At 35.6% G+C, this 27,398-nt stretch overlaps 1 protein-coding gene across 2 annotated transcripts in view; it reads left to right on the top strand.

Annotated features, from left to right (window-relative positions):
- LOC123868817 (tachykinin-like peptides receptor 86C) overlaps positions 1-27,398 on the top strand; it is a 72,347-nt gene that overhangs the window by 32,900 nt on the left and 12,049 nt on the right. For both annotated transcript variants that reach the window (XM_045911464.1, XM_045911463.1), the window contains exons 4-8: positions 2,695-2,908; positions 9,473-9,607; positions 18,027-18,104; positions 18,617-18,764; positions 26,327-26,523. In XM_045911464.1, the coding sequence (XP_045767420.1) occupies positions 2,695-2,908; positions 9,473-9,607; positions 18,027-18,104; positions 18,617-18,764; positions 26,327-26,523 (772 nt within the window). The remainder of the gene's footprint in view (positions 1-2,694; positions 2,909-9,472; positions 9,608-18,026; positions 18,105-18,616; positions 18,765-26,326; positions 26,524-27,398) is intronic.

Here is a 27,398-nt window from a genome sequence, read left to right as displayed (position 1 = left end):
AAGTAAATGCGAAAGATGCAGCTTAGTAGTTTATTTGGAAATGTTTTTCTAATTTCGTGGCAAAAAAAAATTAAAAACTTCTGCAATTCCGCGATAACGTAATTAGCCAAGTATGTATCACGGACTTAAAGTGATTATCGCGAAGTTGTGTGAGTTAAGAAGGTTTCGTTTTTAACCTATAACTCAAAAAATAGTCGTCTTAAATAAACTTATTATTCCAATTATTGTAAACAAGAGACTGATTTATGTTCCTATTAAAAATAAAAAGATAATTGTAAGAAAATAGCGAAGTTTTATTACATTTTATGATTTATCACGAAATTGGATGAGTTCACCTTACTTTGGATCGTAGGCGCGGAATAGTCCAAGAAAATCGGTTCAGCCGTTTGAAAGTTATCAGGTCTTTTCAGTCTTTTCTAGTTACTGTAACCTTCACTTGTCGGGGGTGTTATAAATTTTTAATTTACACTTGTTAAACTACTGAATATAAACCTTCACATATGTACGAGTAAATTGTAAAAGATCTGGGGTCCTTATTATAATATACTGCAATATTGAGTTGTATCACACAATATCCTAGCAGCTTTCTCTTCGAGTTTACAGTTTTCCGATAAATCTCTTTATTTGTCCGACGCGATAGCACATTAGCATTCAAAATGGACAAGATGGTTTTGCCATTAAATTTAGTTTTGCCGCTACGATATATTTTCACAACCAAGTACCAGATTGTTGGCAACTCGACAGGCTATGTGTCTTATTTAAAATCTATTTTAAGAGAGACATTGTTTAATATTTTCGCTCTTCAAAATCGATTTTGGCTCTAAGTTAAGAGGTAAACCGCTACAATGTATTTCACATTGTTTTGTGGATTGAAGACCGTGGCCGCTAATCACATCACAGTGGGATTTGCTTGGGATAATAACGCGTGGGCTGCCAGGACCTTCAGTACAATTCGACTGAGTACGGGTTTTGACCTCCCAGGTTTAACGATTTATTATAAGTTGTTAAAACCGAGAGCTAGTGCTTTCTTCGGACCAAAACAAAAGCGATGCGAATTGACTCTATTTTATAACAATTTATATTCCTATATGTATAGATGGCTTGTATCCCGAAGACGAATCCGGATATAGGTATATGCTACTTTTTATCCCGAAAAATCAAATCATTCCCACGGGAATTTTATAAACCTAATTCCACGCAGACAAACTCACGAGTAGCGTCTAGTTTACTATAGAATTTAAACAAATAATAAATAAGCATACAGTGTAATTTGGAGACAGTAGGTGTGTTCTCAAATGTGTAGGTATGAAGTTTGCCTATCTACACTGCACCATAGTGGCAGATGTGATCTAAGCCCTCACATTCTGAGAGAAGATCCGTGCTCAGTAGTGGGCCTGCCTGGGTTGATCATGATGATGATAAGGTTGTAATAAAGTTTATAATATAGTCCTGACAAAAAATCCCCGCTTAATTGCCTCTTCAGGGACAAAGGACTTGCTCGTATTTATTTTACGAAAAATTCCATCTTAAGGCCATAGCAGACACGATACCTTTAGCATCAGCGATGGGCGATTTAGTTGTTTTTCGGAAGCTTGGTCCCAAGCTTGAACGCTACAATCCGCACACATATAAGGTATAATCTTCAGTCGCAGCGATCAGATCTATTACTAGTTGATGCCTTCGACTTCGTTCGCTTGATTTAGTTTTTTGAATTCCGTTGGAACTCTTTGACTTTCTGGAATAACAAGTAGCGTATGTCACTCTCGAGGTCTTTAACTATAATCATGCAAAAAACACGTCAATCCGTTGCTCCGTTATAACGTAATTGAAGGATAAACCAACTAACAAACACACTATCTCATTTATAATATGCCTTGTGATTTCAATTCAGCGATCGAACGCAGAAAGTCGTCAAAACGCGATACAGTCGCAAAATCACCGATCGCTGATGATAAAAGCGCGTGTCTGATATGGTTCCTAATGATTCAGCCCTGAAATACTCGTAGAACTCTTGGTACCATTTAATGTAGGCTTGATTTTTATGAAATTCTAATGACTATGTTATAACGAGACCTGTATAAGTTATACTCGAAAGTCGTTTTATACCAAAAATCCATACTAATATTATAAATGCGAAAGTGTGTCTGCTACCTTTTCACGGTTCTGATGAAATTTGGTACAGGGTCAACTTATATCCCGGGGACAGACATAGGCTACTTTTTACCCCGGATAGAAGTTCCGAAGAAAAGAGTTCCCACAGGATTCCTCACAAATCGGTTAAGCGGATGGGTGTTTACCCATCCGCTTAACCGATTTGTATGAAATTTGGTACCGAAGTAGCTTGCGTTCCTGTAATCGAAATAGGCAACTTTTTATCCCGGAAAATCAAACAGTTCCCACGGGATCTTTAAAAACCTAAATCCACGCGGACGAAGTCACGGGCATCCTCTAGTTTACCACAATTAGGGAAAATGTACTGTGCTGGTGCATAATATGTAGATTCGACTTGAACCTAAAGGATTCTTGTTAAAGTGTGTGTAAAGACATTTATGTCTGGCTATTGGGTCACTTTTAATTGTCTCTAATGGCCTATAAACATTAAATAGGTCAAAAGTGCTGGGTATTATATTTTATTTTTTCGTACTTCCTACCAGTTTAATAAAATATATATATCTCCAATTATTTTGTCAACAGCTCATCGCCGTATGCGTACAGTGACGAACTGTTTCCTCGTGAACCTGGCTGTGGCAGATCTCCTCATGGCAACCCTCAATGGAGCTCCGAACTTCGTATTTCTGGTCACGGCGCATTGGCCCTTTGGATCCGTGACTTGTACGGCCAGCAACTTCACTGCTAACTTGACAGTTTCAGCTGGAGTCTTTACCTTGGTTGCTATTACTGTTGACAGGTTAGTAAAAAAAATAAGTCAAAAATAAAACTATTTTGAAGTAACAGCCTTTCAGCCTTTATGAAAATAAAATATACTTATATACTTAAATCCAAAAATGCCTATCCTTTTAGATACCATTAGAGAGTTGCAGGGCTCACCTTTGATTTCCATTAGTAGACTCATAATATGTTTATATGTGATGGTATGTATAGGCTCATAGGTATGTTTTTAAAGTAGGTACTGTCAGCCTCAGATTCGAGTAGCAATTCCGCGAAACTATTGCATCAAAAACTCGTCGCACTTATGACCTTTTTCTATGAACGCGCCACACACACCTAACGCATGTGCATACCTATGCCACGCGAATATGGTCATTATAATAAGTGAATATAAACGGCTTACGGCCTTTGACTGTACTTAAATTAAATTAAATTAGACTGTTTGCCATATGCCATCAGTCCACTTCCCAACTTTATCATCACACACGTTCAGTGGTGTCATATAATAATATCATTTATTATTATCATCCACACCACATGTCTGTGAGTAGCCGAAAATTCAGTTATAGGTACCACCAATCAATTACGATGGAATGATAAACCAGACCCCATATAGTTTCCCAAATTGGCCCGAGACTTTGCAATTATTATATACCAGATAGACCCAGAGCCTTCTGAATTCCAACAGAGAGATAGTCTTAGATGCTAATTTTAGTTGTATAGTGTTTAGTATAAAATTCTAAAATTCCCAATCACATTAGTCTGAAAATTTTAAACTTGGGTGTACAGATTCAGTAAAACTTTCTTTCTTTTATAAGTTTTTGTACTCTTGTGTTGCAATCAGTGGCGTAACTATATCATCTAGGGCCCGTGGCAAATTCTTTAGTGGGGCCCTATCAGTAAAAATCGTCACGTTGTACTCAGTTTAATTTTAATAATCTTCGAGAGTTTCAGCATACCTACTCAATTACACGTTGTACCTACATATCCCACTAATGGCCATAGGCAAGGCCGTAGCCAGGAATTGGTTTGGGGGGGTTTATCCGGAGAAAAAAAACTTCTACTCGACTTGACGGGGTGAATACCTAGTTGCTTAGTGGAATTGTACCTTTCAATTTGACAGCAAGATAGAAAACAACAAGATATAGGAGCGCGAGCGCAATTTATTTTGTTTAATACAGATAAAAAAGCGAGAGATGAACGAGCTCAGCCATAAAAAATGTTATGTTTTAAAGCACCTCACTCAACTTTTCTCATGAAAAATAAAGAGTTTCTAGGGATATTTATTAATATAAACGGATGCATGCGGATGAAGTTCCGGGTAAGTACTACAATAACAACTAATACAACAAAAGTGCGAGCGAAGCGAGAGTGAAATTTTTATTAATTGTATTAACAAAAATCTATATTAATATTAGCGACCTTTTCAGGGCTTATCTTCTTGGGCAAAATTTGGTACTATTCAGTGGTAGCTTGCATTGTAATTTGTATAGGTATTTTATCCCAAAAAATCAGAATTTCCACGGGGTTTGAACGAAGTTCCGGTAATCTACTAATACAATATATTAGCGCGAGCGAAGCGAGCGCAAAATTTTTGATAGATTTACAAAAAGCTTGTAAATTCGAGAACTAGTTATCATGCATTTTGAAAACAATTTCTCTTTGTCTGGGATTTCGTGGCCTCATGGGCCGGGGCCCTCTTGGGTCGGGGGCCCGTGGCAATTTGCCAGCCCTGCCACCCTATTGTTACGCCACTAGTTGCAATCTAGCTCCCAACCTGCCCTTAGGATAAGCATTGCCAAGTCTAGTGAAACAAGTTTTGGTAAGAATCTTTTGTTCGTTATTCCAGTTGGTAGTCTTATTAATATTTAGCAACACTTGGTAAAAGTGGTTCTCGTATGGTTTATTTAAAATGCCTACGTTAGGATTGTACTACCTGAACTACGGAATTTTAAAATTTCTCAAGAAAAGTTAACATAAGAAGATATTTCAATATTTATTTGATTATTCGATGTATCTACTCCTATTTCAATATTTTGTTACCCGATGCCTTCCGAACTTTCTTTAGGAGTAAGGAAAGATATACCAGAGCAAAAAGAACTATGCATTTGTTCTCTTACACATTTAATTTCCAAACACACCTTTTGTTACGAGTCTCAGAGTACCTATCAAGTAAGTCTAGGTCAGAATAATAAACAAGATAACGTTAGACGTGTAGGTATGTGGAATTTCCCGTGGATCCCTTTTTAATTAAAACAGTACACGTATTGTAGCTTTTTTTGTAATTGAATAAAATTGAAATAAAAGGTAGATAGCCTAATTGTTTTGTAAATTCATGTAATATTTTATTTACGTTCTGACTTTAATAATTTAGCATATACTGGGAATTATTTATAGGTTGCGCCGAAACGGTCTGGATCGCCGGATTTTCTTGCATATGTATTTTTAACTAACTGCCTCATTAGTCTAATGGCTAGTTTACTCGGCATCGGAACATTAGGTCTTGGGTTTGAGTCCCAGGCGTGGTAATTTTTTTTTAAATCTTTATTTTGTCCTTTTGGATAATGTCAGCCCCATCGCACAAAACACTCACACAAGAGTAAGACAACACATAATATTTACTTATCAAAATATAGACTTCACTATTAAAGCATACCTAATGACAAGACGGACTCTACCAATACCGAGTTTGGATGTTGAATTACTTTCTCAATACCAACATCGACATATATTGTATCGACTCATCAGTTTGGTTCGGACAACATTTAATCAAAAGACGGTGCCTATCTTCTATCTGTCTATGAACATAAGCTCTGACAAAAAAGACTGCTGGTTTTTGGCTGCTGTCGGAAAATTCCAGTCCCGAGGAGAACGTTGGTCCTACGCCTAATCTCTCTTTAGTCATTAGCCTATTTAGTGTTTAGTTATGTGGTATTGACACCCCATTATACTATAGTGAGGGCATAGATAGTAGGTACACCAGCTGTGCTTGTGCACATATTTTGTGCATTTTATTATTATCTTCTGCATAGTTAACTAGTCTAAGTTAAGATTGGCCATTGGCTATCATGGCATAGTCAGAAGATATTATTTAACCTTACCTTCGACCTTAGGTTCACTTTCAAAATCTTGTTAATTGTATTTCGTTTAGGTACTATTAAACTAATTAGATAAGAACAGTAGAAGTCTACTTTTCTTATCTAATTAGTTTAAGTACCGTAAGCGTTTTAGTAGTTTGATAGCTGTTTTCAACAACTTTCGAGGCATAAAATAAAGTGTGAAGTTTTATAAAGTTTTCGACATAGATAATGGCGATAGCATAAGTTTTTTAAGCGTTGATGTTATAAACACTTACAGAAAATTCCGACACAATAGTGCCACCTGCATCTATTTACGAGGTTTTTTATTTTGAAACTGAGCGTGTACGTATATTGCACAACTGGTTTCCACAACATGTTATCAACAACCCACACGCTAATCTTTACGTGCACATTTAAATTTTCTTCATCATCATCATCATCATCTTCAAATAAAAGACGCTAAAAGGCATAGATCGCTTGAAGGGATTTCCACACACCACGGTCTTGAGTCGTCTAAATTCAGCAGCTCCTCGTTAAATGTGGTGTCTAGTGTGCTGTGCTTTCTGGTGCGAGGTAGCCATTCGATCACTGAGCATTCAGGTGTGTTCGGAGTTAAATTGTACAGATAAATAGATCCTCTGAGGTTTCATCCTTTCTTGAACGGTTGGGTTGACGTAATTCTCCAATAGGTATTGAATTGTTAAGCCGCTTTGGACACGTCTCGATTGTTCCGCTCTGTCTTTGTGAATTGTTTTTGTTTCAGACTGTAGCATGCCTATATCTACTATTTCTCTGCACAAGACATCGTCATTCAAATTCAGGACACATTGAATATACCTTAGATTATGTAGAGACAATGCTTCTGTCTTTCTGTTTCTTCTATTGATTACTTACACTAAATATATCTACTTATGATGAACGGTGACATGTTAAGATGTCGGGATCCTGTTCGGGGATCGGGGTTCAACCCCGAGCATGCATCTTTCTTTTTGAAGTTATGTGCGAATTAAGCAATAAATATTAGTTGCTTTAACGGTCAGGATAACATCGTGAGGAAAGCTGCATGTAAATGTGGGAAGTCTGTCAATCCGCACTTGTCCAGCATGGTAGAACTATGGCCGAACCATTCTCATACTGAGAGAAGACCCATGCAAGTAGTGAGCTGATTGGTGGGTCAATGATGATGACTATATTTATACCTTCTTTTCTCATCTAGATTTAAAAAAAAAGATTTTTTAATTAAAAATTTTCACTAAAGATTTTGTATAGCTGTGTATCTAATTACTTGAATCTTACAAGATAATTAATTACGTACTTTCGTCGAGATCCTAGCACCTATATAAAAAGTCAGAAAGTAGGTAGATATTGTTTTCTAATAAAAAAATTCACATGAAATTAGTTTGTGTCTAACCATCTGTGTAATATCATTTTTTCTTTTTCTCAGCCTAGACAACCCTCCAATCACTAAACCCTAAAGTTTTTTCACATGAAAAGGTTTTTGTTCGTGTAAGCCCTCTATAGTTAGCACAAAGTTCGGCAAATTTTCTGATTCTATACATTTTTCTCGTATTCTACTAATATTTTGATTATTTGTTTTTTATTTAATATTGTTAGGTCGTGTCTACACATAAAACTAGTGTAAATTAAAAATTTAGAACACCCTGGACAAGTGGAGATTACAGTAACTAGAAAAGAGCTGATAACTTTCAAACGGCTAGGCTGAACCGATTTTCTTAGATTACAGCTAAGAACACTCTCGATGATCAAGCCACCTTTCAAACAAAAAAAACTAAATTAAAATCGGTTCATTAGTTTAGGAGCTACGATGCCACAGACAGATACACAGATACACAGATACACAGATACACTTATAACACCCCTCTTTTTGGGTCGGGGGATAGTGAAATAATATTATGTCATCTCGCCTCGCCTCTATGTATGAGTATATTTTGTTGTTGCCCCTATCAGAATAAGATGCATTACGTTCGTGAATCTCACAGTTCGTTTCTGCGTGTTTTTCGCTAGTCTGAACTGGGTCTAAGATTAACATTACAGAACCGCGCAAACAAGGTTGGAGGTAAAAGCTTTTGTTTAATAATTTATACGAAAGCTTTAAAAGTCGAGGATACTTGGTGATTCATTACTATATCCCGAAATAATAATATGTCGAAAGTGGCCTTCGTTAATGATTCGCCTCATTATTTCAATGTTACATCATTCATCCGAATTAATTCATCTACAGGAGAGCAGATGAACACAAATAGAGAGGAAATCACGTTCATTCATTTAAACAATATTTTTCGTAAATTAACTTTGACGCATCATACAAATCACAATTTTAGAACACGAATTAAAACAATATCTGAAGTTTTTTACCTCAAATGAAAAGCATTAAAACTGAAAAGCATCTTGAGACTTGAGAGCCAACAAGGCGGCCATATACCACATTCATATTCCATACATCCATCTCCTTTGACATCTAAATACGCAAGAATGACCTATCATGGTCCTAAGACAGTTTCCCTGTATCTCCTGTGGTTTAGGATTCCTCATAATGTCCCAGTGTAAATAAAAATACACTATGTATCGATTAAATAGCGTAGATTACGTGACAACTAATGTCAATGTATAAGGTTTCCATTAATAGCTGGTGCTAATACTTACCCTAATGTTTGGCTATTTCATTTATTTTGTAAATACAAAGAGTGAACTTTAGTTCAAAGGTAATATTTCGCTTTTATTGGGGATTGGAAACGTAGCCGAGAAGCCATTAATTATCCAGAAGAGGCCTTTACGTACCTACGTTATGATTTCACAAATCATAACATAATATTTCAATATACTGTTCTCTAATAAAGATAATATTGCTTTTGTCAAAAATTAATTAACAGAGTTAAACAATTACTGTTTTTCCTAAAATAGCTTACACCAGTATGTAGTTATTGGTTAATTGGTCCAATGACTGGGCTCTATTTAGTATTGATACTAAAATATATGGTATGGTATTCTCAACGTTCCTTGAATATGAGTTATGATATTGATGTCACCTAATGCATGAAATATAACCGTATAACTAACTCCATTTGGAGCCTAATATGCTACCATAATATTTTGTAATAAAACAGAAACCAACATCAAATGAGATTTTATACAAAATTAATTTGTACCACATACGATAGTATAAATTCAGTTTTCTGTCTGTCTGTCTATCTGTCCATCCGTCCGTCCGTCTGTCAAGAAAACCTATAGGGTATTTCCCGTTGACTTAGAATCATGAAATTTGGCAGGTAGGTAGGTCTTATAGCACTAGTAAAGGAAAAAATCCAAAAACCGTGAATTTGTGGTTATATCACACAAAAATAAAATTGAAACGTTTTCACAAAAAAAATATCACTAAATCACATATAGATAGCGCTATTGTAATAGCGCTTATATGATGGTACGGAACCATTCCTATGCGAGTCTGACTCGCACTTGACCGGTTTTTTTCTTATTTTGTTTAGGTATGTGGCGATCGTTAAGCCCCTGCAACACCGGCTGAGCCGCCGAGTCGCCCGTGCTGCCTTGTTTACCGTGTGGTTCGCGAGCGCTCTGCTTGCGTTGCCGAGCCTGCTCTACTCCGATACTTACACTAAGAAGTAAGTATGGCCGCGGCTAATTGTAGTCCACTCAACGCTACGCGACATGTGGTCTATGTTACCAATAAGTACTTGAGGCCTTAGTGTAACTTTTCAAGTTAACCAAACTGTGCGTAAGTAATGCCATTTGTATGGACGGGAAAGGGAGGGTTTCCTCAGACCAAAGTACATTTGGAACTTGATTATCTACTACATGAATTAATTATCTCCGTTATATCAACTTCAATCAATCAATCAACTTAGTAAGTTGATATATTAACTTACAACAAGCTTACAACTTAGAAATTCAACAATTGACAATCAAAAAGTGTGCACTGGTACTTTGACTTTAATGCCCCTTTTACATCCATACTAAATGACATCTGACAGCACGTCAGATGTCGGTAGTGTGTTTTAGAAGATAAACAGGATTTGTTTTGAACCAACAATTATTATTGAACCAACGCGCACCCAATGCAATATAAGGTTTTAACATAGGTTCTATGATAAGTACCAAATAACTAATCATAATAACGATAAAGGCCATCTGGTATGCCGGTGTGTCCTCCGACCGTTACAAAGTCAATATGTAGTAGGTATGTAAATATGTACTTAATGTTGGTGCGTACCAAAGTATATGTATTTAATATTTATGTAATGTGTGTGTACCTAACTATATTTAATTTTGTGTAATACATGTAAGCAAGTAACTAAGTAGGTATGTTGTATTTATTTTTGGCTTTTATATTATGTATCTATTTGTAAACGAGGGTGAGAGTAAAATATGTAAGGATAATTATACTAGCCCGAACATCGACAAGTCCTACCTTCCTTGCCTTACCCACTCCTTGCCTTGACGAAGGACCTACCTAACTCAGAAAATGAATTCATTATTTAAAGAAACCGATGAAATGACAATCATACAATTATAGGTAGCCCACTCATTGTAATTATAGCTGGGTAAAAAAAACTTGCGAAACGAAACTTCATTAAGGACCTTCATAGTTAAACAGCTACAATGAGATATGAAATAGGAAATTATAATTATATTTTAAGGAGACCTTTTGAAACATCCCCTCTACCCTCTGTTTGCTATCTAACAAGTCTTTTCGAGGATACGGCGTGCTTAATTAAAAAGTATTTTAATTAATTCGAGGTCAAGAGTTTCATTGAAATAATAAAAAAGATGAAGAATACTTTGTTGGTTGTTCTAAGAAACTTTTAAAAATTGTATTTAACTAAGTCCACTAATGAGCAAAATTCTACTAAGCGAAAAAAATAATATACCTACTTAAATAAAATGGTTTACTCAAAATGATTACAAAATATCTACTCAATAATAAAGCTTTTCCGAAAATTTAAGGGGCTTGCCACGTTAAAATATTTAGCCGAGTTTCCATTCAATTCGTTAAAAATACCTAAAATATTTTTCAGTCAGTTATTTAGTCAGTCAGTCACGGTACTGTATTATATTATGTGTAATTTATGATAGACATATTTAAACTGATGTTACAAGTTCAGCTCCTCATTATATTGTAACCAAGTGGCTAGAATTTCTGGCAAATGAAAAGGTCTAAGTTTGTATGCATTTTTTAACTAATTCTAACGTAATAACAAAATAATTATCTATTCATTGACATTCATAGGACTAGTGACTATTAACTATTTAAATAAATTTCAAATTGCGTCATTGTTTTCGTTGAAGCTGTTTGCTTATGTTAAAGTTAAGGGGCCTTTCAGACGTGCTACAAACTTAGTGGCAAAAATAGCACTGGGGGCTGGGCATTAAATCGTACATAAACGCTGGGACTATGCGTTTATATACGATTTTGTGCCATGTTTCATCTATTCCATAATTTGCACTCGGCGGCTGTTGCCATTATTGTGTGAACTGTGAATACTACGATACCGTGGCCACAAATGCAACCATTTGTGGCATTAATAGGCCAACCACGTCATAGTAACTACGGTAACTTCTTAAGTAGATACATAATATGTAACTTACTTCAGGTTGCATCTCCAAGACCATTCAAATACTACTTGGCGAGATTTTAGTCGGTGGTCTGTCTAAATAGACACTTAGGCTAATAAACATTATGAGCTTTGGCCCTACGTAGTTCAAAATTACTCGTAAACATCTATATCCTCCAATCTATTCTCTATCCTGGTACGTACAACTTTAACTTTATTTATTTAGTACACGCCTTCCGCTTACTTTATTTTATTTTAAAACTTTCCTTCCCTTACTACAACCTCTGGTTGTAAAACTTTCTTTGTTATACGTAATGATAATAATCACTTTTTTTTTTCTTCCGTTACTTTAGTTTTCTGTTGTTTCTGTTATTTTATTTCTCTTTTGTTTCTGTTATTTATTGATTTTGGTGTTGCTGTTATGTTATTTTTTGTTCTTACTGTGTTTCTGTTATTTTTTCTGCTGTTTTTGTTATTTTAGTGTATGTTGTTTTTGTTATTTAATTTTTTGTTATTTCTGTTATTTTTGAACATTTTTAAAAATAGGGGAAAATGTGAAAAATAAATAAATGAGAGTAAAAATAATTACTTTACTTTCTATGGTGTTCATTGTTCAATAAAGACAATTTTACTTTTACTTTACTTAAATGAACTTGTCAAAGAGAATTTGTATATCACTCACCATCATCTTTATTATCTTTATTTTGTGTTTGGAGAATTTCCTAAACAAACTGAAGCAAATTTCAACCTAATCCCGCTATTGATTGTTTTAAAGCAACATAAAACCAGAGATAAAACATTGCTATCGTAAATTGGACTATGAACAAGTAGGTAACTTCCAATCGATTTACTGCAAATGCCTTCAAAGTTTACTCATATACCAGCTACTTACTTCAGTGAATAAAACTGGCGTCTTATATACATATAGTTAGTTTAGTTATCTCAATATACGTATAGTTTGGACTGGAAGAGATATTCTATTTACAGCCAATATACCTCAATGGATGTTCTGGATGACAAAAGCAAACAAGGTCTGGAATTGGCAGTATAATTTACAGCTTTTGTTTTACATTCAACGTTGTAACTATTCATTTACTTCTAATTCAAAATAACATAATATATTTTGTGACAAGAATATAATTTTTTTAATTCTGTACAATCATATTGATATGAAATGCGTAGATACCTACCCATTTTGTTCGTGTCTGGATGTTAGAAATAAAAATACTAGGTAAACGTGAGACGTCTAGAATACAATCAAAGGTTGCGTAACAATAAAAGTGAGTAGGTGCGAGAATAATGCTAGCTTAGCACGTACTAGTCAAAAACATTTGTATAATGTTATAAAACTTTCTGTTACCTACTCTATTGCCCCTTTGAATGGTGCAAGCTTTTAGATCCACGGACCACGGTAGACTGGTCTTTTAAAAAAGGTTATACTTTTTTAAAAGACCTTTAACAAGCGCTCGAGTTCCCAGACCCAACGGCCCTCCCATCGTTTCCACCCCGAAAGGCACGGAATAGAAGCTTCCTTCGAGGTTTTCATATTTGTACCCCTTGACCCATTTGGTGCTGGTGGCTGCTGCACCCATCACAAAGGCCGCCTAAATATTCAGCTAGAGTATTTGCACAGGTTGTATCTCCGGAATTCCAGTTTTGGCGTAACTCCAGAGCTTCGAAAGATTACAGAATCGTTTGTAAAACCAGAGTTATCATGAATATAACCGGAGTTTCGATTTTTATATTTTTATAAGAAAATCGAACATTTTCAGTGTTTACATATGTACAACAAAGTCTACATAAATTGTACACATGACACAGTGTAAAACTTATCCAATTTATCGATGGAAAAATAATAAAAAAACTAAAAGAAAAATCTTACAAAATTTTTATTTATCTAACTGATTTATTTTATTTCATGCTTAACATACTTGAAAATTTATTTAATAAGTAAAATAAATATTCGAATGAAACACGTTATTTAATCACATTCAATTTTTTTAATGAAGCTTTGGAACTCCCTTAGTTCGGACTTGGAACGCTGAGAGGCTGAGTATCAAAACCCGACACCGGAGCTGAAAAATTACCGGAGCTAGGTTGTACGCTAAGCAACTGCCTTCTCATACTCCAAGAAACGATAGCTAGGTACTCGCATAGGCACAGTTTTACGTAGTAGGTACATCGTAAAACTGTGGCATAGGCATATAGGTATAATTTCAAATTATAACTCAACATGAAGTAGGTAATTCTATCTTAGCTAAAAAGTTAGAAAAGTTATTCTAACCTGTGATTACGGGTTAATCTTTAACGGGTTGCAAAATGAACAACATTAACCTTGAAAAGTTATAATACCTGTTGCGAATTTAGGTTCCTATGTATGACAATCTCTTACAGTCGCGTCGTAGATGGAAAGTTTTAATAACTTACGATTACGTAAATATATTAGGTAAATGTTAGGTAAAGTTTAGTTGTTGTCAAGGACACATGACAATCACCCTTTTCAAACTTGGTAGCTTGAACGCTTAGCACTGAAATGGGCAGAAACAAGTACACTAGAAAAGGCGTGTCATACAAAATGACGGTTATTTTTTGTGCAGATTCAAAGCGCTCCATAGAGCGTACTGGACCCGCTGTGTCAAATGAGATATTATAATAACAGATGTCCCATCACTAACATATTAAGCCGATTCGCACCAAGCACGTACATGTGACCACGCGCGTAGTGACGCGCGTGAATCCATAGACATGACAGCACGCATTACGTCTACGCGAACGTTCACGACACGCAAGCGGTATGTCATATCTCATACAGTTCCATACACAACGTCATGGTACACGCTACGTCTACGCTTACGTGCTGCATACGCGTTTGGTGTGTCCCAGCTTTTAGTTCCGAGTTACGCTCACAAGTGTTAGATCGTAGCCAGGGTTCCGCGATGAAATGGTAGACATAATCCATTTAGTAACGTTTATTTCTCCCGTACACTATATTAGTTATTTGTCGTAATTTACTTCGTCTACTTGTTTAGAATTTGATTATTCACTTTATTAGATATTTCGTAAATTTTAGGCCGTGAGCCGACATTTCAATAATCAATCCCGTGGGAACTGTTTGATTTTCCGGGATAAAAAGTTGCCTATTTCGATAACAGGGACGCTACTTCGGTACCAAATTGCGTACAAATCGGTTGAGTGGATGGGTCTTTAGGGATCCCGCGGGAACTCTTTGATTTTCCGAGGTAAAAAGTAGCCTATGTCCGTCCCCGGGATATAAGCTAACTCTGTAACAAATTTCGTCAGAATCGGTTACACTGTTGGGCCATGAAAAGGTAGCAGACAGACAGACAGACAGATAGACAGACAGACAGACACACTTTCGCATTTATAATATTAGTATGGATGATAAGCTAACACAAGACTCTTAGGTACTGCTGCACAGCGATAAAATGGTGATAAATTAATTATTATCAAGTTGCTTCAAAAATAGCGGGGTGATTCGCTAACTGTTAGCATTTGGCAATCGCAAGTCCAGCGCACTTGCGTAGAGTCAGTGAATCTTAATTAATTCTCGAAACTGGATAAGAAATACGAATTACAAGGAAATCCTGATTATATACAGAGACATTTCTAGGTCAAAGAAAAGAAAAATGGCTCAACAGTTTCTTTCACTTTGACAAATTGTCTACGCGTAGGTAATTTGTTTAATGATTCCAAAAAAAGGAATGAAATCTCGCAATTTGAGATTCTTTTATTGTTTTACTTTATTTTTATTTTAGATATTTAGAACACGTCCCGATCTAATTAATCTAAAAAACCTGCCTGAGCGTTTTTCTTCAGAATTCTTTCATTTGAAAATCCGTTTCAATTTTAGAAACAAAATTTCTTATTTTTGAGGAGGCTGCAGTCTTTCATTAATTTATTATTTACTATTATTTATAGTTTTTCTAACGATGATATTAGATATTATTATACGAAAAAGAAGTAGATACATTGCATACGTACCTAAATTGAAAACTTACCAAGTGTAAATTAAAAATTTATAACACCCCCGACAAGTGAAGGCTACAGTAACTAGAAAAGAGCTGATAACTTTCAAACGGCTGAACCGATTTTCTTGAATTATAGCTAAGAACACTCTTGATCAAGCCACCTTTCAAACAAAAAAAAAACTAAATTAAAATCGGTTCATTAGTTTAGGAGCTACGATGCCACAGACAGATACACAGATACACACGTCAAACTTATAACACCCCTCTTTTTGGGTCGGGGGTTAAAAATACGACTCTTGGGTCATATTTGTAAAGCGCTAACTCTACTCTCGTGCGTTTCATATCTTGTCTTATTCAACATCGAGGATGAATTTTATAAGTACGCCATGTTATATGAACGTAACATGTCTATGCTTAGTCATTGCTTCCCAGCATCTTATCAAACCGAATGCCGCTAAAGAATAGGTATATAAAGTTTCATCACTCACTTTCATCACCAACATTAATCCATCTCGTGCTACCTGCCTACTGAAGTACTGAGCACGGATCTCTTCCCAGAATGAAAAGAGGTTGACCTTAATCTACCTATACAGATAATTTTACTTTCAAATGAAAGAGATAAATCCTTAAATTAATACTTCCTAATCATATAACTCGTAGGGATTAGTAGCGGATACACAAATAGAGTCCGGGTAAATTTAAGCCCTCGGATTTCTCAGATTTCAGCCCATCCATATATTTAGTTTCAAATCCCCCTGTAAATAGAATATCCGAAAATATAAAAGGACATCATCAAGCACCAAAAGTTCAAGTTAACGGAACCGAAGAGTTGATTTGAATTTTTGAAACTAATTTATTATACTTGTAAGATTATTCTTCATCCGAGAGCTTGAAACAACGACCTTGATGGGAGAACTAGCTTAATATTATTTTATGTATAAACATACTTTTATTTGATAAATATGTAGATGATTAGAATAATAGATGTTCGAAGTGAAAATATAAATTACCCCGAAAACATATATTTGAAACGAAGTAAATTGTCTACTGCCTTGGATATGATTGATTGATGTTTGCATAAGAAATTTTAGGCTAAGTTCACACGTAGGTATCAAAAAAATGTGATCATTAACTTATGTCTTTTTGTATGATATAATGTCATGAGAAAAAATAAATTTTAATAGGCTTTTGTGTTGGCTATTATAAAAATAAATTCTTAACTTATCTTGGAAACCTGCTGAATGAGGATGGTACGACATGACTTTTATCTTAGATCTGTATTTGTTAGTGCATTAGGGTAATTGAAGTCGTGGTCAAACAAAATTCCGTGCTCTGTTTGAAAATCGGCCAAGTGCGAGTCAGACTCGCGCACTGAGGGTTCCGTACTCGGGATTTTTTCCAACATTTTGCACAATAAATCAAAAACTATCATACATAAAAATAAATAAAAATCTGTTTTAGAATGTATACGTAAAACCCTTTCATATGATACCCCACTTGGTATAGTTAGTTATCTTACTTTGAAAATTAAAACACATTTTTTTTTTAAATGATATAACCACAAATTCGCTGTTTTCAGATTTATTCCTGTACTTGTGCTATAAGATCTACCTACCTACCAAATTTCATGATTCTAGGTCAACGGGAAGTACCCTATAGGCTTCTTGACAGACAGACAGACAGACAACAAAGTGATCCTATAAGGGTTCCGTTTTCCCTTTTGAGGTAGGGAACCCTAAAAATTAGGTATGTATGTACCTACTATGTGCTCTATTTTAATTACAATACAAGTACTAACATATCTGATAGGTATTATCCTTATTCTGTGTCTATATTGTCTAATTTAATTGGAACAATGTTTGATCCTAAGCCAAATCCGACCTGTATTTTATTTTAATGAAGTAGGTATTAATAGTAAGTTCCTACTCAATGATCAAATGCTGATTGGACATGAACATGAAACCGAGCCAAACTACACATGTGGTATATTTTCCATACTGTATTATTGAGTAAAAGAAACCGCCAAGTGCGAGTCAGACTCGCGCACCGAGGGTTCCGTACCCGACTATTCATCCGACATTTTGCACGATAAATTAAAAATTATTATGCAAAAAAATAAATAAAAATCTGTTTTAGAATGTACAGGCGAAACCCTTTCATAATATTATGATACCCCACTCGGTATAGTTATCTTACTTTGAATGTACTAATAATTATTTGTTCATGAACACATTTTTTTTGTGATATAACCACAAATTCACGGTTTTCGGATTTTTAGGGTTCCGTACCTCAAAAAGTGATCCTATAAGGGTTCCGTTTTTCCTTTTGAGGTACGGAACTCGTTACCTGCACGTATTTCTAGTCCTGAAAACAGTATCACTTGCGGCTTGTCTCGTAAGTGTGTGATCGGCTTTATTTGTTAAGGATACTTAACTGTTCTTTGTACGAAGTTTTATGTTTTTAATGATGTCTGTCCTAAGGTACATAAACGGGGAGAGAGAGATATGTTTCATAAAATGGCCGGACGGCAGCTACCCTACTTCAAGGACGGATTACTGGTAAGATGCTTATATTTAGGATCAAGGCATTTGCTGCTGTACAAAGCTCGCAAAAATGACTATCACACTAATATTATAAGGGCGAAAGTTTGCGCGCGCGTGTGTGTGTGTGTGTGTGTGTGTGTGTGTGTGTGTGTGTGTGTGTGTGCGTATGTTTGTTACTCCTTCACGCAAATACTACTAGACGGATTTGGCTGTTTGGAATGGAGATAGATAATATCCTGGATTAGCACATAGGCTACTTTTATCTCGGAAAATCAAAGAGTTCCCACGGGATTTCGAAAAACGTAAATCCACGCGGGCGAAGACGCGGGCATCGGCTAGTACTGTATATGGGTAGTGGAGCGGTGCGGGAGGGGTGTGATAACGTGACGCGAGAGCTCAGTGATTTGTTCAGTAATTTGTGACAACAGGTCACCCCTCCCGCGGTACCGCTCCACTACCGCAGGAGACTCTATACCTCACTATACCTCTATAGTTGCATTTTAATATGCCTTATGTTTTTTATGTAGTTACAATCTCGTATTCCTGGCGTTGACATACGTGGCTCCGATGTCATTGATGGTGTGGGCCTACGCGCGCATGAGCGCAGCACTGCGAGGAAGAACCATAGGGGAGTGTACACATCACCAGATGCAAGTTGTGAGGGCCAAGAGAAAGGTGAGTTTTCTTCCAATTCACAAACTACCGATTGGCTAGCAGAATTAAATCTGCTGGCAAGTGTTAATGTTAGTATAGCCTAAGCTGGAGCGTGCTTGCTTAGAAGATGCCTATCTAGTATCTACTCTTTACTTGAACGTACCTATTTTACTACCTGGAAAATCGTTGAAAAGCCGACATTTGACAGCTATAAAAAACCGGTCAAATGTGAGTTGAACACGCACACGAAGGGCTTTGTACCATCGTACAAGAAATAAGTAACAGTTAAAATTTTTTTGTGATGTGTTTGGTTTAACCACAAATTGACAGTTTTCCAATTTTTCTCTTTACTTGTGCTGTAGGACATTGCTATCTGCCAAATTTCATGATTCTAGGTCTTCGGGAATTACCCTAAGTATTGGTTTTGATTCTCTTGACGGGTCTAGACAGACACAACAACGAAGTGATCCTATAATGATCCCTTTTTTTCTGGAGATAAGGAATCCTAATAAGTACAGAACTAAAGTATCTAGTTAAACTCTGGTTGGTTTTCCTGGCATAATGTATTAATAAATTATACTCTAAAGTATTCTAAGTACGATTATTTAATTTCCCAAATAGCCCTGTGACGGCGACAAAGATTCCACTTTTGCTGCGAAGAAAAATTACTGCGCTTAATGAAACGATTTTCACCCTTAGCAGCTTATTTAAATAGACTTTTCTGGATGGACCCAAATTCATTTTTCTACCTTTGAGCTTTTGTTCATGCTTATTTTAGTCTTGTACATTGGACCTGAATTAGATTTACCAAGAGCTTATTTTCCTGAACAAAAATCGTTTCGCATAAAGGGAATTCGAACAACGGGAATTCATTCTTCTTTTAGCTCTATTTGTTAGGGAATAGATCTCTCTGACTTAAGAATAAAACTTCATTATTATTAGGGCGACAACTGATTGCACCAAAAAGATCCTTTGATATGCATTTTTTTTCAAATGAGATGTCAAACTTTCTGTGGAAAACTTATTTGTAAGAACTTGGCTTTTAGAGATTTGCACAAATGAGATGAGATTCGTGGTGTAGGTAAAAGAAATGTTTGAGATAATATTATCGGTTGTATTTCTCCTTCCTGCGAATGATGTTTTCCTTTAGGTAAAACATCTGTACGTACAGTCAAAGGATGCCACTTAAATGTGTCTTATAGAAGATTTTAGTCAAAAGCCATGCCCGGTGTTGCTGGCAAAGTGATAACTACGTAGTCAACGGAAACTCTCTAATAATAATAATTAATATAATTTAATTTAATAGAAAAATCTTTGTTGTTAAAATTACAAAGAAAAAAATACAGGATACAATTTAAAATCAAAGGTCGGCCTTATCACTACAGTGATCTCTTGCAGGCAACCCACACCTGTAAGGGCCGGTGCACATAATATGGCGCAGCGCAGCGCAGAGCATGCCCGTGAAGTTTTCTAATCGCGCGAATTTGTACCAGATAACGCGCGAGCACGCGCGAAATGCGCGCGGATGCGCGAGTATCCGCACGGATGCACAATTGATTTTATACATTATTTCAATGAGGATAATGTCGATAATATTTTGACTGTGAAAAATGCTCTGCGCTGCGCTCCGCCATAAATGTGCCCCGGCCCTAAGACGGGGAATCGCAATGTAGCTAGCTGCTAGCTATACATTACATAGGTAAGTATACATAAACAAATATACTCTAACAGTTAACTATTAAAAGTCATAATATTCTAACTATACCATGCTGGAAATAGAAACCAGAGCCTTCCACTTACAAGACCACAGCGCTCATTTCTACACTATAGGGGACAGACAGGTCTTAGAAAAAACGGTAGCTACGACTAGATATTTAAAAAGAAAATTGATATGATAAATACGACTGACGGAACCACTATCACGCTTCAGGGAATATCGTGACAAATGACAAACATTAATTCACGCGCGCGAATATTATTAATGCGGCCCAACAATATTTTCTTCACTTTACCTGAGTGTCATCTGGTATCGTGAGTATCGACAACTATTACACATTCTGTTGAAAATGTATGTTGCATATTTGATGTAAACGTTTGTACTCATTAATCTAGTTTAGTGGGCTTAACAATCGTTTTATGTTTAGGATTTAATACATTTTAATGATAGGTAGGTAGCTATACGAGTACCTATACAACTAGTATACCTCTTTGATCTTTAATGAGATTGGCTTTAGGTCGCCAAATCTCTGTTAGCTGGTTTCTCAAATTTTATGGACACTCGTAATAAATAGGTTATGTTAGACATGTCAGGGTATAAGCGATTTCCATTCCAAATTTCAGACAAATCCGTCCAGTAGTTTTTACGTGAAAGAGTTACAAACACGCACGCACACACACACACACACACACACACACACAAACACACACACACAAACATACACACACTCGCACTTTCTCCTTTATAATATTAGTGTGACTTGTGAACCGTGAGTGTGATAGGTGCCTTTTGATTGTACAATGTACATAATATATCTATCTATACATATAATAAAATTGTAGAAAAGTGGTGTCTGTACAATGGAAATATATAAAAAAAGTAGCAGGGGTTGTTATTATATCGATGCCGAACCCGAAATTATAATTAATTTTTTTTTGTCTGTTTGTCTGTGTGTTTGTGCACGCTAATCTCAGAAACGGCTTATTCGATTTAGATACGGTTTTCACTAATATATTGTAGTAAGCTTCACTTAGTATTTAGTGTTTATTTCATGTCAATCGGTTCATAAATAAAAAAGTTATGTCAATTTAAAGAATCACGCGCGCCTGAGCGTCCGTGGCTATAATATAAAGCGCGGTCACTATTCCACGCGAATGAAGTCGCGGGCACAGCTAGTCCATAATAAATCTCAAAGGTGTATGAAGTCTGCCGCCAATTCGCCCTTGGCCAGCGTGGTAGACTATGGCCAAACCTCTTCTCATTCGGAGAGGACATTTGTGCTCTGTAGTGAGCCGGTGATGGGTTGATCATGACATTGATGATGTCATCCTTGGGGGTATTTTGTTATTTAGCGATGTTTCTTTTTTTTTTTGTGTACGTTCTGTTTTATTTATATTTAGGCACAAGCTCTCTGAGACTTGCCAATCTAGTTGTGACATAGGTACAGTTTGACTTTGCGACACTCAACATTATCGCAACTCATGAAATATAATGTCGATATTACCATCGCGTAACGTTCCACATCATATTATACATATTTGCTGTGAGTGCTTTCGCATCAAATATTTCAGGCCATTGTTTTATCCTTCACAGAGAATATATACTATAATATCAACAACTATTGTCGAAAATATCACATTACATATTTCATGTGAAAGTATTGAAAGCACGAATCAGCCGTCATTTTCGCGATGTTTTTTTGCCTCACTGTGTTAGTAATGATAGGTAGGTATGTGGTCAATTCAGAATTAAATTTTATTTTACCCCAGCCGAATGAGCTAAAATTTGAAACCCGTGACGTGTAACTTTGAGGACAAGCCAACGTTGGTCCTTCAATTACATGCAACGCAACAACGTATCGACGTATCGACGTGATTTTTTGCATGGGTTTGCACGTTAAAGACCTGCAGAGTAACAAAGACTAGTAAAATCCCGGAAAATCAGTTTTCCCACAGCATTTTTAAGAACCTAAATCCACGCGGACGAAGTCGCGAGCATCGGCTAGTGGTTAAATATGGATATACGTTAACGATAAAACATATAACCACTAAAAAGCCATTTTGCACAAGTTAAGTGGTCTTACAATTATCAAAAAAATTGACCCTTGACCGACCACGGAGATAGAAACACTATATCTTGTACTTTTGAATGGGCAAGATATCTTTAAGGTTCATTTTACTTTAACCGCCTAATGTGGAACTGACCCTACGATAGTCTGCAAATCAGCTCAATGCTACAACAATTATCCACCATAATGTGGTCTTGTACCTAGCCTATGCCCGTCCCCGGCATATTATAAGCTAACCCTGTACCAAAATTCGTCAGAATCGGTTAAACTTTTGACCCGTGAAAAGGTAGCAGACAGACAGACAGACAGATACACTTTCGCATTTACAATATTAGTATGGATTAATTCCTGCTCAAGAATACGTAAATATGGGTATTTCAATTCGGTTGATAGAAAAATTACTGTTTTGCTATCATGCGAGTTATTTAGAAATTAAATTACATCTAAAGTAGGTAGGTATTATGTATGCGTGTAAAACTTAATTAACATAATATCACTCATCTATCAATGTTGGAGTCGGTTTAACATTCGTATAACCCTCGGATTTATCTATCTCTTTGAAAACTTAGTGATCTATAAATTTTAATCTAACTGCTTCAGCACTCAATATTCCCGCGAGCATTAAATGTGTCAATATTATAATCTCGTTTTATAAAGTAGATAATTTCAATTCATAGACGTATCTTTGATCATTATTGGTGCGAGTGCTATGACATTCACTATTTAACGTAGATTGTAGTTACACGGTGAGCAGAAAAATATAAAAAGTAAGTAGTTAAATGACTAGCGACCCGCCCAAGCTTCGCACGGATAGCTTATTATTACAATTTAAGGAGAGATCTCTAATTATTTTTAAAATAAAACATAAAATGTTACTCAGGAATAATGTAGCTTTCTACTGGTGAAAGAATTTTCAAAATAGGTTCAGTAAGTATAGTTCCAGAGATTATTTCCTTCTAACAAACTTACAAACTATTTAACTCTCTATAATATTAGTATAGAAACATAGATTTTTAAACAAAGTCAGACACAAAGACAACAGTTTTGCTCACATAATACTCCTAATCATTAGGCAATGTTCAAACATCTTATAGTCGATCATTCTGTTTCCTCATACGCTAGCCGAAATGTATTTTTACGTCGATTATCTATTTACAGTTGGATTCACATAATTTCCGGCGTTTGCCCATTCACGTGATGCTCAATGCTCAAGGCTCACAAATAATGGTTAGAGTAAATTAATTTCGATCCTCAATTCGAGAACAAGTTACAGAACTTAAATACTGATTGACTGCTTGAATCTAGGGTCGAGAAGCAAAAGTTTTGCAACCCCCAAGGCGGTTTAAAATGGAACGAAAATTTGTCTCCAAACAATCCCTGTTTATCCTCTATCCTTTTCCAATTGGTTTAATAGCTCGCCTTTAAAGAAATAACAAACAGACATACCTATTCCATTTTTAATATAAGAACAAAGTAATAAAAAAGAAAATATTAGTAGCTAGTACGTAATATAAGATCAACTGCTAAAAAGAAATAAAGTAAAAAAGGGCGCTAACAAGGCGCCCATTATGCAGAATTGAGATTTGAAACTAATACAATTTGTGGCAAAGGAGAAAGACGACAAAAAGGTCGTCAAAATAACCATCCTCATTTCTGTCCTTCCTGTTAGTTTCTTTTCGGTCTATCCTGATAAGAAAAAGGGATATTATGAAGGCAGTTGCAGGACGGCTTTACGCCCGAATCCCTTTCGTTAGCAGGTTTTTCGTCGAATATTTCTCGAACATGTAAGAAAAACTAAATCCATTACGACTCTTATTACAGTTTTATGGAGTTTCGTGTTCCAGATTGGTTCGGATATGTCCAGATTAAAACATCGAGCTACTATTTACTCAATCATTTTGACCATTAGACTACTTAAGTGGGTATTTCTTTTCTTTCCTCAAAAATTTTTCCTTATCATGCAACCAAAAGATTTTCAAAAGATTTTTTATACCATGGGGTTTCAATTGTTATTTAAATTAAAGGAGTTTCAAACCTATTCGTAATACATTTGATAAAGCGGAAATGCGATCGTACCCATTTGGTAGAATGTTGTAATTTTACTTCAATTTACGCTCTAGAATATTTTCACGAAATAGGCGTCTTATAGTATGTAAACCATCGATCAATAAACATTTTTACTGTCAATATCGTAGGATAAGTACCTATGCTAAATTAATACGATAAACAAAACTAGACATCTTTGTAACCTTTTTTGGGTTTAAGTGGCGCTATATAAGACTTTTTGATGTTGATGGATCACCAATTACTAACTTGTAGAAAATACTCATTTATTCCAAGAGATACTCAAGTCTTTCGTAACTTCATCTTCTTAGTAGCAGTTAAGGCGATAAATGAGGATGTCCGCGTCCTTTCAGCCGCTCACCACATTCTAGTTTTATATAGGTACTAATGGGTTTAAGTAAATCTTCCCAATTTAGTATTTGTCAAAGTCCTAGATATTCTTGTCGTCAAGGGCATTTTGTAACAATCCTATTTAGACAAATTCATAAAAACATGACTTTGTTTTCAAATAAAACAGAATAGGTACTCGTACCTAATACCTACTCGACCCTTATTTAAGCTCAAAATGTATGGTATTATTTTATTCATCTAAACCCATTTCTTCCTATATTTACTAGACTAGCTGTTCCCCCCGATTTCATCCACAATAAATAAATTTAAAAAATCCGTTAATATGTTTTATCAGTCAGTCAGTTTGTCGTGTATTACCTATCTGTAGATAAGAAAAAGGTCTTCACTAGCAAGCCGGATGGGTATTGAGAGGCCCATAACGCTACGTGAAAGCCATAAGTTAGGATTTGAAGACATACTGCCCGTAAATTATGATTTTCAAGACCAGCTGCTATGCTGTGTCTATTAGGATAGTAAAATTGTATAACGAGTAGATAATAATATGTATTATATAATATATATAATTAACTTAATTATTCATACCTTTTATTCTTATTCAAACTAACTAACTACGCAGCAATGTAGTCTATTTTCGTGAAAATTAGAGGATTCTAGATATTAAAAAAATAACAAATTGTATACCTACTTGTGCGGTATAATTATTTTAATTAGTATTTTACTAAGCAGTATTAAATTTAATTACCATCCTTTTCAGCAATATTAAAAAGAAAAACATTCTCTACTCTAAATTTAGTTTAGAGAAAAACGACGGAATCAGTGCCATTGTGTTATTTCGAAAGCCGTCAATTCTTTCATAAGGAAAAAAATTGCGGGGTCACGCTCAACCATTTGGGCCCTTTAAGTGGGTGGGATTTATGTGTGAAGCCTTTTAGTGAGACGCACTTAATAAGAGAGAGTAGGTTTTAATGCAGTTAGATGTTCATCATTATACGATACTTATATTTTTAACCGATTTCAAAATAAGGAGGAGGAAAACGATAACAACAATGGTTGACTTTCATCCGATGGTATTATTAATAATTTGAGAACTTTAATGTCAGATCGGTCCGACATTACCATACCACTCTAAGAAACTAAGAAATTAAGAAAGGCAAATCGTGTTCACCCAATCACCACACTAATATTGTGACGTCCTAGCTAGAAAAAATATATATCTTTTGATTGAATATATTTTAAATACAAATTCCAACGAAAATATATTATACATTTCTAGCTCTAACGTCACAATATAGCGGGCATGCACGATTGCGCCATAGTCGTTTTAGTTTGACGCGTTATTTCGCACGCGTGTATAAATGACTATAAACTGTTTATTTTTTGTAGGTGGTGAGAATGTTCGTCCTAGTGATCATGGTATTCGCGCTTTGCTGGCTGCCGTACCACGCCTACTTCGTGCTGGTGTACCACCATCAAGCACTTGCATCTTCACCGTTTGCTCAGCACATCTATCTAGGATTCTACTGGCTGGCTATGGCTAATTCTATGATTAACCCCCTCATTTATTACTGGATGAGTAACAAGTAAGTAAGTCAAATAAAATGTGTGTGTTATGTAAATGCCTTTAGCTGTTTTAAGTCAAAAAGTTTTAAGTCCTTATATTACTGACAGCAGAGTGAACTATTAGGCTATGGTGAAAATCGAAAAACAAGGCTACTTTAAGGCTACCTACGAACATTTGACGCCTGCCAGTGACGTCGAAGCCTCGATGTTTAGTAGAAGTTTCCTAACTGTCGTGAACTGTGCTGACAGTCTCTAGCCTAAGACATCACTGGGACAGTTCACGACAGTGGAACTCTTCTAACATAACGTCGACGCAGGTAGCCTTAAATTAGCCCTTTTTTTTTCACATCACCAAAGCATAATACATTTTACATAATATCGTTGCTTCAGAATCAAACTGAGAGTTACCTCACTCTAGTTCACTCTGACACTGGTTTGAAACGGGGACATTACATTTTTATTTTCGAACGAAGTGCCTACCCATCTTCCCACCGTCTCATCAAATTGTTTTATTTAGCTTATTATTATATTAGATTTTCAAATTAACTTGTTGGACATTAATTCACTAGGCTTATTTGACTAACGTGAGTAATAAGAGTATCGTAATCGAGCGAAATTATCCCAAAAAAGTCCAATGTAATTTCGAAGGTTGATGATAGGTACTAAAATCTTACATCGATCTAACGTCATGTTTTTTATTTCCCACGGGAAATGAAGATCTGATTTTTATCCTTATCCTTATGTAGGTATCTACTTATACCTATATATACAATGGAAACTTTCACGCTCAAAATAAGCATAAATCGTTAATTTAATGTATTTTATTAACAGATTTCAAAGAAGAAGGAAGTTCTTAATTTATTATCATTAAAACATAAAACTTCGTACAAAGAAC

This window comes from Maniola jurtina, chromosome 10, assembly GCF_905333055.1.
Source record: "Maniola jurtina chromosome 10, ilManJurt1.1, whole genome shotgun sequence".
Taxonomy (NCBI): domain Eukaryota; kingdom Metazoa; phylum Arthropoda; class Insecta; order Lepidoptera; family Nymphalidae; genus Maniola; species Maniola jurtina.
Note: the sequence above shows the minus strand (reverse complement) of the source record. Positions and strands in the feature narration are given on the sequence as shown.